The sequence below is a fragment of the Osmerus mordax genome, chromosome 15 (assembly GCF_038355195.1).
Source record: "Osmerus mordax isolate fOsmMor3 chromosome 15, fOsmMor3.pri, whole genome shotgun sequence".
NCBI classification, from domain to species: Eukaryota; Metazoa; Chordata; class Actinopteri; order Osmeriformes; family Osmeridae; genus Osmerus; species Osmerus mordax.
In genome coordinates, this window is record NC_090064.1 from 15,225,502 (window position 1) to 15,239,274 (window position 13,773).

At 45.2% G+C, this 13,773-nt stretch overlaps 1 protein-coding gene across 1 annotated transcript in view; it reads right to left on the reverse strand.

The window, feature by feature from the left end:
- adarb2 (adenosine deaminase RNA specific B2 (inactive)) overlaps positions 1-13,773 on the reverse strand; it is a 117,630-nt gene that overhangs the window by 2,507 nt on the left and 101,350 nt on the right. The window contains exons 5-8 of the mRNA XM_067251933.1: positions 13,293-13,461; positions 8,474-8,625; positions 6,958-7,129; positions 2,619-2,800 (exon numbers count right to left, since the gene is read on the reverse strand). Coding sequence (XP_067108034.1) covers positions 2,619-2,800; positions 6,958-7,129; positions 8,474-8,625; positions 13,293-13,461 — 675 coding nt within the window. The remainder of the gene's footprint in view (positions 1-2,618; positions 2,801-6,957; positions 7,130-8,473; positions 8,626-13,292; positions 13,462-13,773) is intronic.

The following is a 13,773-nucleotide window of genomic DNA, read 5'->3' on the forward strand; positions in this document are numbered from 1 at the left end:
ACAACAAATTAGCACCCAATGCTAGGAACAAGCGATGTGACAGGACACTATTTCTCGTTGTTTCCCCCCTTTTTCCACCAGTACTAGAAGAATCAGCACTCTCACTCTCTCTCAATCCCTTCCCCTATCGCTGGCAGAGAGGAATTAAAACCCTCCGATCGCTCTCTTTCTCTCCCACTGCCCCAGGCGGAGAGAAATTAGCACGCCCAATCGTTCTCTCTCTCTTTCTCCCTCATCTCTCTTCGCCACAGGAGGGGAGTGATGACACCCCCTGCTGACAGGACCCTGAAACAGATCTGATACAGTCACCAGCCTGGCCCCCGTCCATGACTACAGGAACCACCCTCAGAAACACCCTTCACCCGTCCTGATTGGCTGCATGGCCAGGGCATGCTTTTGACTATTGGCCACAACAGACTTTTGGTTACTGAGTCATATTTTGGTCAGCGTCAAAAAGGATTCCTGGTTAATGGGCTGCATGTCTATAGTGTATTTTTGGATTAATGTATTAATATGATGTGAGGTCCTGTTACCAGCGTGACACTAAAACAGGTAGTAGTAATGGCTACTTTTTACTTAAGTATGTCAGAGCCCACAGTTCTTTACTTTAACTTGAGCAAAAAAAGTATAGTCAGCACTTTAACCAGAGTCTTTTTAAACATGAGTATCTGTACTTCTACTAGAGAGAAGGATGTGTGTCTCTGCTGAAGTAGGATGCAGCTCGGAGATCGTCCTCTCTTCCAGGACGTCTCCATCTGCCATCGTCACTCTTCCTCATCCGTCCACCAATCCCTGCTCCCTATTCTCCGAGTCCAGGAAGCTGGAATGAATTGCCTGCCAATGGAACAATCAGCCCAGTCTCTGATTGCTCTCCCTTTATTTTACAGATGCACCTCCGCGAACAAAAGACTTCTCCGTCCCTTTTCTCTTTCTTTTCCCCTCCCAGACACGCCTTTCTCTCCCATTTCTCTTTCGCTATTATTTCTCTCTCTTTTATCTCTCTCCTTCTTTCGATCTTTTCTCCCTCTCTCTCTTATTTCGTTTCATCTCCATACAGGCTTTATTCACGCCTCATTTGATGTCTTCAATAGACCTGACTTTTGCGTCTCTACAATAGCTAATTATAATTTCCCTCCGTGAGGACCTGATCACTGTCTATTCTGGGTCGTGTTCTGCAGGTAGCTTGTGAAAAAAGGCCCATTCTGTTCCTATTATTAAACGTATCTATGGAATGTATAATTGCCATTCGACCTGTAAAATAAGGCTTAATGTGAATCGGTCACAAGAATACCACCACCACCTCCAAGGGGAATCTCCTCACTCACGAGACTAAGGCTGCAAACCTGCATCTCTGTACGCAGTCCTGAAGCGATCTCACCTTTCCTAGAAAGACCCTCGCTTGCCTTAAGGTCTAGAGCCCCACCCTCTGTTGCTATGACGGCAGGGCTCCTGCTAGACAGCCAAGTGAGCAGACTGTGAAGGACAAGCTCATTGATGTGTCGAGTCCTCGGCTGAAGGTGCAGTCTATGGCCTCGCGTGATAAGAGCTTTTCTTACGCCCGGGGAACTCTGGCTTCTTTTATGACGGGCCTTAAAATAACTCGGCCATTTGCCTGAACAAGAGGCCAGACACAATGGCCTGGGATCTCATCAGAAGGAGAGAAAGGGGCGAGGACAGGGAGGAAGAGAGATCACAGACACACAGGTAGGCGGGAGAGAGGAAAGTCGGGTACACTGACTGCTGAATGGACCATATCCCAATCTTTCTCTCTCTCTCTCTCCCTCCTTGCTCCCTGCACATTGAATGGCTGTCTGATAAGGGCTGTGATAACATTGATTTGATGTAGGGCCATCTCCAGCCTATCTCCACCCATCCCCCTCTCCTTCTTTTCCTCTCTCTCTCCCTCCCTCCCTCCATCCATCTCTCCATCTCCTAGCCCAGCAAAGACTCCTAAGGGGGCCAGGGGCAGCAATCTGACACACACACACACACACTTAGGGGCATGTCGCAGGGGCATTCAGAGTATTTGTGGCAGATGTCTGCGGCCACCTCTATTTTGAGGGTCTGGACATCCGAAGCAAAAGGTCACATTTATGCCATTTGTCAAAAAGAATGAAACGAAAGGCACAAGATTTCTGGATTTATCCTCAGGTATTTGTGTTGGCATCTGAGAAAAAATACCACCAGAGGGAACAAATGGGTTCACAAAGACATTCTGTGATATTAGAACTTTTACCTCCATGAAATAAACTGTCAAGGTTAATTCAACTTGGAAATAATGAAAAATGACAAAGATAGACTAGTCGTCCTATGATAAATCCATTACAGACATCATCAGCACTGGACTATAGGAATATCTGTACAATTATCAATCTTGATGATGATGGGGCTCTCCAAATAATCATCCTCAGAATGCACAATGACCCAAAGCACTCCCTTGAAGGCAAAGTCTGCCCTTGGAATACTAACCAACTTATTTTTTATCTAAAAGGTAAAGTAGATATTAATAAGGATATAATCAGTGTGTGTGTGAGAGAGAGTCTGAGAGCCTGTGTGTGAGTGTGTGTATACACAGGATGTGTGTGTGTATACAGGAGATGTGCGTGTGTGTTTCGTACCGCTCAGAAGAGGCTGATTGCGTCTGTAGAAGGCAGGGAGAGGTCCGACTCGTTCCAGCCTCTGGCTCATCACCCTGTGGAAGTGGCCTGTGTGTCGGACACTGCCTAGCGTCAGGCTGTGCAGGTAGACGGGCTCCAGGAAGTGACTCAGCAGCGCCCCCTGGACACCCAGGATATTCCACCTGGGAACGGGGAGAGAGGGGGTGAGGTAGGGAAGGAGGAGAGACATACGAGGAGGTGACAGAAGGAGGGAGAGGGGATGATGGGGGGGCGAGGAGGTGACAGAAGGAGGGAGAGGGGATGATGGGGGGGTGAGGAGGTGACAGAAGGAGGGAGAGGGGATGATGGGGGGGCGAGGAGGTGACAGAAGGAGGGAGAGGGGATGATGGGGGGGCGTGACAAGGGGGAAAGGTGGAGGAGAAAGAGGGGAAAAATTAAAAGGGAAAAAAGAAGGGATGTGGGGAGAGAGGGGAGAGCGGGCGTGATGGGATGAAGGGAGGAGAGAGATGGAAGGAAGAGAAGGGAGTATTGAGCATCAATGACAGGTCAAAACAATTTGATCATTATCTGGGCACAGGACGTGATCAGATGGGGACAGAAGGTCTAAAAGCACAGACGCACACACATACACACACACACACACACACACACAGACGCACACACACACACACATACAGGCACACACACACTTGCCAAAGGTCACAGCGTCATCACTCATTATACATTTGCATGCATTTATTCATCAGTGGCATGGAGGTTAATACACTTCAGAGGGTTGGTGCTTGTAGGTGTGCTTTCTCCCTGGCTAAGATCAAGGGCAATCACCTCTCGGTTTGTTTAGGGAGATCCCTAAGTGACACATAATCATTAAATGACTAATCCTGTCTGCCGCCTTTACATACACAAAGAAAGAAGCATGATGGGAAACTGGACCGATGCCATTTGCTGTTTGTCTCCTCCATCCTCCTGAATTAGCTCATTTAGCAACACGGTGCACATCACTATGTTTATTATCATTTCCTTTCAAATGGGGAACAAAGAGATGGGTTTTGTGTACCTGATGTGTGTGTGGGGGTCTGTGTGTGTGTGTTCCTTCAAGCACTGGGAACTAATGAACTTATGAGCTGCTGCACAATCAGAGACAAACATCGTGCTGCTTCTCCCAGCATCGTTGTTAGTTTTTCTTCCTCCGATTCTTTGATAAAATCGTTTATGGCGACCACAATTTCTGCTGGTGTCTGTCTCTTTCTCTTTCTCCCCTGTCTCATGTCTCTTACCGGATACAACGACAACATTCTTTTTGTTTGCCGCTTTTGAAAAGTCAATTAACATCTAGCTCTCAAGGAATCTCAAATCACACTGACTGCCCGCACGTCTAGAACTGCAACCCGTTCTGTTGCCTGAATCTAATCTGTGCTCCCTTCCCAAAAACAGAGCTTCGCTCACAAACATGCCCTCCCTCTGTCCCTCCCTCCACCCACCCCCAACCTCCACAAAAGCAGAAATTATTTAGCCTGAAATATTAATTTACCCAGAAAGCAACGCTGTGATTTAGAAACATCTTCTAATCTCATGCAAGAAAAGACAGCCATCTGGCTGCAGCTTGAATTTAAAGGAGGGGGAGAGTCTCTCTCTCTCTCTTTTCTCCCTCTCTCTCTCTCTGTCTCTTTTCTCCCTCTCTCTCTCTCTTTTCTCCCTCTCTCTCTCTCTTTTCTCTCTCTCTCTTTTCTCCCTCTCTCTCTCTCTCTCTCTGTCGGTCTCTTTGTCTCTCTCTCTCTCCCACTTCACTCCTCTTCCCCTACCCCTGCTTTTCATCTCTCTCATGTGCTCTGTAAATGCTGGCCATTAATGTAATGTGTTCATCTACATAAAACCCACATGGAATATAAAAGATTGTAGTCACATGAAGGCCATTTAGACCTTCAATTAAAACAGTCATTGACTTAATGAAACATTGACTTGGGTCAATCAGGTGCCAACCACTTCCTGAGTTTTAGAAACAACAATCACGTTCCCAGGTTCAGCCTTAATGATTCGATATAAACTTTCACAGCAGCTCGTTATCACAACACATCGAACCTGTCAGACGTGAGAATGTGATGTAGCAAGTGATGAACAAGAAGGATGGATGACATACTGACGCAAGAGTGATGGCGAACAGAGAACAGTGTACAGGGGGGTCTAAGTGTGTGTGTGTGTTAGTGTGTGTGTAAGTGTGTGTGAGTGTTAGTGTGTGTGTTAGTGTGTGTGTTTCTGAGGGTTATTGGATCTTAAGATCCTCTCACTCCCCCTCTCTATCCTGCCCTTGATCAACTGGCCCTCTGTGACCCGCTGACTTCAATGGCGGCCAGCGATCATTTACAGGGATATAAAAAGGGAGCAAGAGAAGAACAAAAAGATGCAGTCGTATATCTGCCAAAGGAAACGCAGGTTGGCCCTGTTCCTCTCTCTCCCTCCTCACTCCCTCGATTTTTTGTCGAGTAATTGCTTTCACCCCTGCCGGTGACCTGGACAGATTTAATCGTGGCGTTTCCAGCCTCGGCCACCTGAATCAAATTGGTCAAATTAACTGAGGTTTCAGGGGAAAAGGGTTCACCTCTATACGTATGTGTGTGTGTGTGTAAGGGGGGGGGGAGTGTGGGTAGAGGTATATTCCTGCACATTGTAAGATAGAGTTTTACACCCCTCTACATGGGAGACTGGGACCTGGCCACGACTAGACCAGGGAGCCAAGAGGTGACAGATGTTGTTGTATAGACAAAAACATGTGAGTCTGAAACATAAGGATCATTTGGAAAACAAGGCTGCTGCCATAATCATCGCTTCCCTCCGTCTCTATCCTTTTACATCTCATGCTCTCTCTCTCTCTCTCTCTGTCTCTCTCTCTCTCTCTCTGTCTCTCTCTCTCTGTCTCTCTCTCTCTGTCTCTCTCTCTGTCTCTCTCTCGCTCTCTCTCTCGCTCTTTTGCTCTCTCGCTCTTTGTCTGTCTGTCTCTGTCTCTCTGTCTCTCTCTCTCTCTGTCTCTCTCTCTCTGTCTCGCTCTCTTGCTCTCGTTCTCTCTCCCTCTTGCTCTCTTTCTCTCTCTTTGTCTCTCTCTCTCTGTCTCTCTCTCTGTCTCTCTCTGTCTCTCTCTCTCTCTCTCTCTCTGTCTCTCTCTCTGTCTCTCTCTCTGTCTCTCTCTCTGTCCCTGTCTAACGTGTAAAGGTGTGGACAGCAGTGTTTTCTTAACCTCTGCACGGTGGAAGACGAGGGAAAAACGAAGGTGAGATGACACTTCACGCATCAATGCAAACAAACGCACAGGCACCAACAAGATCATTCACAGCTGTCAGAAGCTCGCGGAAACCACCGTAGACTCCCAGTCCTGTTGTCTAGCTCTTTGTGTGTCTGGAGCAGGGAGTCAGGCTTCATTACCAACACACTCTCCCTGCACCGGAGGTGACGGTTAAAGAGGAGGGGTTTGAGGACTCTGGGGGTTATTAACAAAGAAGGACTCTCTACACCGTCTAATTAATATGGGATTATCCTTTCAAGACTCATAGGGAAAATCAGTCAGATGACAAACAATTTAGATGATGTGCTAAACTGCGACGCTGTCGGGAGTCAGACAGGTGACCACAAACGGCCATGCACGCTCTGTGCACACGCACACACGCGCACACACAACACACACACGCACTCTGGGTAAATATCAGACCAACCTTTCTCTCGCTCATTTAAAGGCCTTTTTAAAAGGCTTGATTTAAATGGAGATCCCTCCTTTTCATAAGATGATAATCCCCTAATAATGTTAACCCTTAAATCAATACAATCTCTCTCCCTGCCGCCCTGGTCGAGACTGCAGACTGTAGTGACAAAAGCCTTCACCTCCCTCCACCACATCCCCGCTGGAGGATGTGCTGTCTGGGAGGATGTAGTGGAGGTGGTTGGGGTACTGACCTGGTGATCTTGTCTGTGCAGGATGTAGTGGAGGTGGTTGGGGTACTGACCTGGTGATCTTGTCTGTGCAGGATGTAGTGGAGGTGGTTGGGGTACTGACCTGGTGATCTTGTCTGTGCAGGATGTAGTGGAGGTGGTTGGGGTACTGACCTGGTAATCTTGTCTGTGCAGGATGTAGTGGAGGTGGTTGGGGTACTGACCTGGTGATCTTGTCTGTGCAGGATGTAGTGGAGGTGGTTGGGGTACTGACCTGGTGATCTTGTCTGTGCAGGATGTAGTGGAGGTGGTTGGGGTACTGACCTGGTGATCTTGTCTGTGCAGGATGTAGTGGAGGTGGTTGGGGTACTGACCTGGTGATCTTGTCTGTGCAGGATGTAGTGGAGGTGGTTGGGGTACTGACCTGGTGATCTTGTCTGTGCAGGACATGGTGATGAGCTGCTCTCCCTGCAGCACGCCGTCCCAGGTCTGGAGCGCCCCGCGGGGACACCGCACTGGCAGGGTCCCCTCCCCCGACTCGATCTTGGTCCGAAGGTGACTGTGACACTTCCTCATCAGGTGCCTGCTGCTGCTCACTGCAAACAGCAGGAGAGACCAACTGTCAACCCACGACAGACCCCCGTCCCATTTACAATCACCTTCAATAAGCAGGTTTTTAATCATCGATAATTAACTCACTATTAACAAATGCACAGATATGGGTATGAAGTGGTGAGTCTCCACAATGAGTCTCTTTCTCTCTGCTCCCTCTCTCTCTCTCTCTCTCTCTCTCTCTCTCTCTCTCTCTCCCCTCTCTCTCTCCTCTCTCTCTCCTCTCTCTCTCTCCTCTTTCTCTCCTCTCTTTCTCTCTCCTCTCTCTCCCCTCTCTCTCTCTTCTCTCTCTCTCCTCTGTCTCTCTCCTCTTTCTCTCCTCTCTTTCTCTCTCGTCTCTCTCCTCTCTCACTCCTCTATCTCTCTTCCTCTCCTCTCTCTCTCCTCTCTCTCTCTTTCCTCTCTCTCCCCTCTCTCTCCTCTCTTTCTCTCTCACTCTTTTTCTCGATCCCTACCCCTGGCTCCTTGGCTAGCCGTTGCCATGGTTCTTTTGATGCAATAAGGACAAACTTAAGTCGGCAGTTCCCTCCAGGAGTTTTAAGGAACAGGCACAGAAAGGTAATTCAAAGGGCACTGCTGCTCAAGTAATTTTCTAATCTATAAATGCTGATTGATGAACATTAAAGGTTTAATGACCAGGCAAGTTCCAAGATGTTCTGGGAGACGGGGTCCTCTTTTCAAATGTCTGTGATTAAAATATTGTTTAAAAATATAAGATTAAAATATATGATTAAAAATATGTTTTTTCTCTCTATTTCATGAAAACCTCAGCCGCAACATAAAGATTCAGTGGCATCACTCCTGAATAGCATGATACGTCTGGATAAAGGAAGTATATATGTATTTCTGATGGAAAACTGCCAGGAAGATTACATTTTCTAACCCTGTAAATCACTCAAAAAAGCTGCCATCTAAATGAATAAATATATTTTTTTAGTTGAGCATTAAATTGTCATCTGCTCAGAGCAGTGGCTTTCCAGGCTGAAAAGGCTTGTGGATGTAATGTGACATGAAAAGGATGCCAGTTTTCTGACAGCCAACTGACAAAAGCAGAGCAGTCACTTTCAAAATCTCTCCAAGAAAAGGCGATTCCTTTTAAAATCTCGGTTAAGGCAGGAGAACTAGACCTTGAGGAATAGAGATACAGAGGCAGAAATGAACTAGATGGGGAAGAGTGTGAGCGAACGAGACAGAGAGTGTGTGAGAGAGAGAGAGAGAGAGAGAGAGAGAGAGAGAGAGAGAGAGAGAGAGAGAGAGAGAGAGAGAGAGAGAGAGAGAGAGAGAGAAAGATAGAGGACAGAGAGTGAGAGCTCGGAGGAGGGTCTTACAGTCGGAGGTGATTTCGTAGGGGCAGTTCAGACGTCCGTCTCCACAAGGCGAGGTGCTGATGTACATATGGAAATGAACGTTGTCCCTCAACCTGTAACCGGTGTCTTTCTGGCGCACGAATATCGACTGTTCCCAGTCCTCTCGCCTGTTACTGTGGAACGGAGATGAAGGGAGGGGAAAAAAACAACAAAAAAAGACAGATGAGACCGTGACCACAATCCATCACCACCAGACAACACCCATCCTCTCTCTTTTTTCTTTCGATTATGAACTAAACCGAGGGAAGACTAACACTGACCGAAGGATTTTTCTTCACTTTCTTTCCGTCACCTTCTCCCCTGTACATTACTCTGTCTGAAAGTACTGATGGCACATCAAATGTGTGTTGGTTGGTGTGTGTCGGTGGGGGGGCTTTCTCCCAAACACTCCCTAGAAACACACTCCCATCCCAGTTATATCCAGATTCTTTTCCCCATTGATGTTTCTCACCGCATGCCTCTTCAACGTTTCCCAGCTCCTGATCTTGTGGCTTTCGGCAAGGCTGACTTATCGTCCCCATCCGCCGCCATGCTCGGATGTAAACACCCCCCACCTCACCGACAGTCACTGCTGCGTATGCAAATAATGACATTCGAGGGTCTGTCCTTGTTCCTATGATAAGACGTGGGGGCGGGGCTGCGTTTCTGGGGGCCCTCGGAGACGGGCTCCATCACAGGAAGTGAGGTCATGTACGCAGAAGGTATTCAGAAACAGTGGCTGGGTGAGTGGGTTACCAAAAACACTGTTCTGTCTGGATCTGGTCACATGGGCTGGTCACATGGGTTGGTATCATAAACAAAAATTGTGTATGGGCCCTTTTATTGGCCAAAAAAATTGTTTCACTAATGTTTTTTTGGGGGTGCCCCGAACCAATCGCAGGGCCCTAAACAAATGTTTAGTTTGTTTATTGGGTCTGGCCGGCCCTGTCTAGAAGTCACAGGTCAAATGACGGACATCAGTCAAAGTCCAAGGTCAAATGACGGACATCAGTCAAAATCACACTTTTACAGGTCGCTTAAGATTAAGGTTACATCTAGAAGCTGAGTTTTGAATGTCACTCATATTTTATGGTTTGTCACTGTAACAGTCCAAAGCCTGGATTATACATGCCATGGTGTAGCTAAAGAGCACATTATGTGGTATAATACAATTGCTTTCTCCGTTTAAAGACGACTAAAATTAAATATTCAGAGAAGGGTCATTTGCATTCAGAAGAATATTCATAACAAAAGCAACATCTCGTCAACATGATAAATTGCCGCCATAATACTTTAGTCCGCTAATTGATGACACACTGTAGCCATGACTACCGGTATTGATAGATACATCAAATATTACAATTGCTTTCACTCCACTTTAAGAATTAAAACTCACATCCACATATGTGAAATGCTCGAATCGACACATATCAGAATCAGAATCAGGTTTATTCGCCATGTATGTTATACAAACATGGAATTTACTGTGGCAGGGAGGTGCAAAACACTAAACATATACAGATCTTAAATTAAGTAAAAGTACAAAAGTTTAACTATTTCTAAGAACTAAACAATCTAAGAATACAACAATTTAAATATAAAATAAAATATATATAAAAATAAGAACTAGAGAGGATACAATTTCTGGGGAAATTGTAGGGTGTGCTTGCTTGCGTCGGTTGCACAGGGGTCTGTATATTTTATATAAAAATGCATCGGGCCTACTTATTATTTATAAAGATTACATAGATTTAAAAGCATCTTTTTTTTGCTGCTCATTTACAACTCAAAATACGAGTGAAGTGTAGAATGAAATATGATGTCTTCTCATTTCCCCTGCAAGAGGCAGCTGACAGGCTGAATCAAAACGAATACATTTGGCAGACCGGTGTACAAATGGACCTAATCTCTATGACTTAAACGTCCTTTTAAGTTGTCCCTTCTCGTGATATTTTCAGGCATTTAGCCTACTCATATTGCATTCATTCATTAATAAAGAACCCCCTTTGAAGATTATTCTACGACTTTACCGGCAGAAGATAGAATCGCGATTCAAACAGTACCATCTGCTAACTGAAAATATGCCCCCAAAAACGTAAATAAGCTTGACATTTATTTAGTGGAAAATAGCTCATTCATAAAAAGCTCACTGGTAGCGATCATTGTCAGTAACAACTCAAAATGCGATATAGCCCTGTGTGGAGAAGCTGCCCCGGTAAATTCTACTACTACAGTACAGTACTAGACTACTGCTGTGTTCGTCTTGATAGCGATTGCGTTGGTTGAATTCGATTAAACGTTCCGTTGTACGGTTTAGGCTGAAATTAATTATTTTCATGAACAGATTGACAAAGTTTAGGCTGTGGCAATGAAGTTCAGGTTAGTAGTCAGATAGTTTCCCTACGGAAAGACTTTTGAGTAAGGGGAGTGCCGAACATGTTCTGTTGCCGTTTGACTTAAACAGCTGAGGAGTTGTTGTTAGCTACTCACACTAGTGTCTCGGGTACAGTAGGCTACAGCGTTGCAGTGAGCTACACTGGTTTGAAACCACAGGTAATGGTAATTTCACCAACAAATCGTTTACTAATGTCAGAATAAATCCTACAACGAAAATGTATATGTGAGGAATGTTTATTTTAACGATTGAAAACAGATACATCATAGACCACTGTAGTATGTGTTGCCCGGGCAACACAGGCTAATGTCATGATGCTAATATGTCAGTGAAATAGTAGACTACTGTTTCCGAAAGTAGATGTACTTCCTTAATAATATCAGCTTATATTGTACATTACACATCACAATTGTGTGTCATATCACAAAGAAAAATGAGTAAATATTTATCACCCTGGCCTCTTTGTTTGTGGCGTTTCTGCAGCTGCCTTGCAGTAAAGCTATAGTTAGCCTAGCTATCCCCCAAGTTAACAGATGTGAAACGAATGTTCTGCCAAAGGTAGTCACGCGTCTTTTCGTGACATTATTGCAGACCGGTGTAAAAATTGACCTAATCTCTATGATTTAAACGTCATTTTAAGTTTTTCTCTTCTCATGATATTTTCAGGCATTTAGCCTACTCATATTGCATTCATTCATGAATAAACAACCCCTTTGAAGATTATTCTACGACGTTACCCGGCAGTAGTAGATGGAATCGCAATTCAAACGGTACCATCTGCTAACTGAAAATATGCCCCCCAAAACGTAAATAAGCTTGACATTTATTTAGTGGAAAATTGCTCATTCATAAAAAGCTCACTGGTAGCGATCATTGTCAGTAACAACGCAAAATGCGATATAGCCCTGTGTTGAGAAGCTGCCCCGGTAAATTGTACTACCACGGTACAGTACTAGACTACTGCTGTGTTCGTCTTGGTAGCGATTGCCTTGGTTGAATTGGATTTAACGTTCCGTTGTACGGTTTAGGCTGAAATTAATTATTGTCATGAACAGATTGACAACGTTTAGGCTGTGGCAATGAAGTTCAGGTTAGTAGTTAGATAGACTTTTGATTTAAGTAAGGGGAGTGCCGAACATTTTCTGTCGCCGTTTGACTTCCTAAACAGCTGTGTACTGTAGCTAGATGTTTTTGTAGTGTGTCTCGCGTAAGCTACAGCGTTGCAGTGAGCTACACTGGTTTGAAACCACAGGTAATGGTAATTTCACCAACAAATCGTTTTCTAATGTCAGAATAAATCCTACAACGAAAATGTATATGTGAGGAATGTTTATTTTAACGATTGAAAACAGATAACGCTACATCATAGACCACTGTAGTATGTGTTGCCCGGGAAACACAGGCTAATGTCATGATGCTAATACTTCAGTGAAATAGTAGACTACTGTTTCCGAAAGTAGATGTACTTCCTTAATAATATCAGCTTATATTGTACATTACACATCACAATTGTGTGTCATATCACAAAGTAAAATGAGTAAATAGTTATCACCCTGGCCTCTTTTCTTGTGGCGTTTCTGCAGCTGCCTTGCAGTAAAGCTATAGTTAGCCTAGCTATCCCCCAAGTTAACAGATGTGAAACGAATGTTCTGGCAAAGGTAGTCACGCGTGTTTTCGTGACGTTAGTGACGCAGTGACGTTAGTAACGTCAGTGACTGTGGCTAGCAAATTAGCCACCGTTAGCTTCACTTTTCGCCACAAAAACTTAACTTACGCTTAAACCATGCAACGGAACGTAAATTCCAATAGAAGCAACTCAATCGCTACCAAGACGAAACTTTTGACACCTACGTTGTCTATGTAGGCCAAGTATTTACTGAGTTTTAGGGGGGCAAAAAGAAATAAAAATAATAATAATAATAATATATATGTGAGAGAACAAAGGTTGTGCTCTCGCCGAAGGCTTGAGCACACCCAATAATGAGCAGCGTGAATGGTCAACATAGTGCAATCGGATACTGAGATAAAGTGGCTTATGCATACTGAAATTGCCATTAGATGGACTTATAATAGTTAAATAAGTGAATGAATGTCAATGGGAGTCCTTGGCCTTGTTGAAGAGGCCAGTAGCAGATGGATATGAACGTGTGTGTGAACATTTCACATGTGAATTTGTTTCATACGTGTTTGTGTGAGGACACTCTGAATCATTTCCTAAACGGCCCGTCATACACTTTCCTTGAGCGTGATTGGACAGGGTCGACCAATGAGAGAGCACATAGCAGGTGGCTCACAGCTCAGACAGAAGGCAGTGGGCTTCTACCTCTGCTTCATCATTACAGTAGGTGATGGTAGATGTTGATGGATGTTAACCCCAGGTGCAGGTGCATGACATCAGCGTGTTACCTGAGGTACAGCTCCAGCTGGGAGTACAGGTATCTGATCAGGGCCCTCCTGGTGGTGATCTCAGCGTGACAGTCGTTGACCACTAGACCCTGGGCGCTGATGTACTCGCCATTGATGCATTTGGTACCGGTGGAGAGTGCTACCACTTGGGCCTGCCTCAGGTCCAGGCCTACACACACGCACGCACACACACGTGCACACACACACACACACGCACGCACAGTGGGAAGAAACAGTGTTATTCATAAAAAGGTTTCTTCATGGTTTACTTTTTACTTGATGGTACTGTACATTATGGTCATTTCTTTTTTAACATCAGGATCCACTTGGTGAGCGTGGCACAGTTCTGGTAACCGTGGTGTTTGTGGAGCTCAACTCTGCTCATCTCAGACGAGTGAAGTCAGACAATATTTTGGGGGGCAAAAAATCTCTAGGATTCTGGACAGAACAAAGCATGGGTGTGTGTGAGAGTGTGTGATTG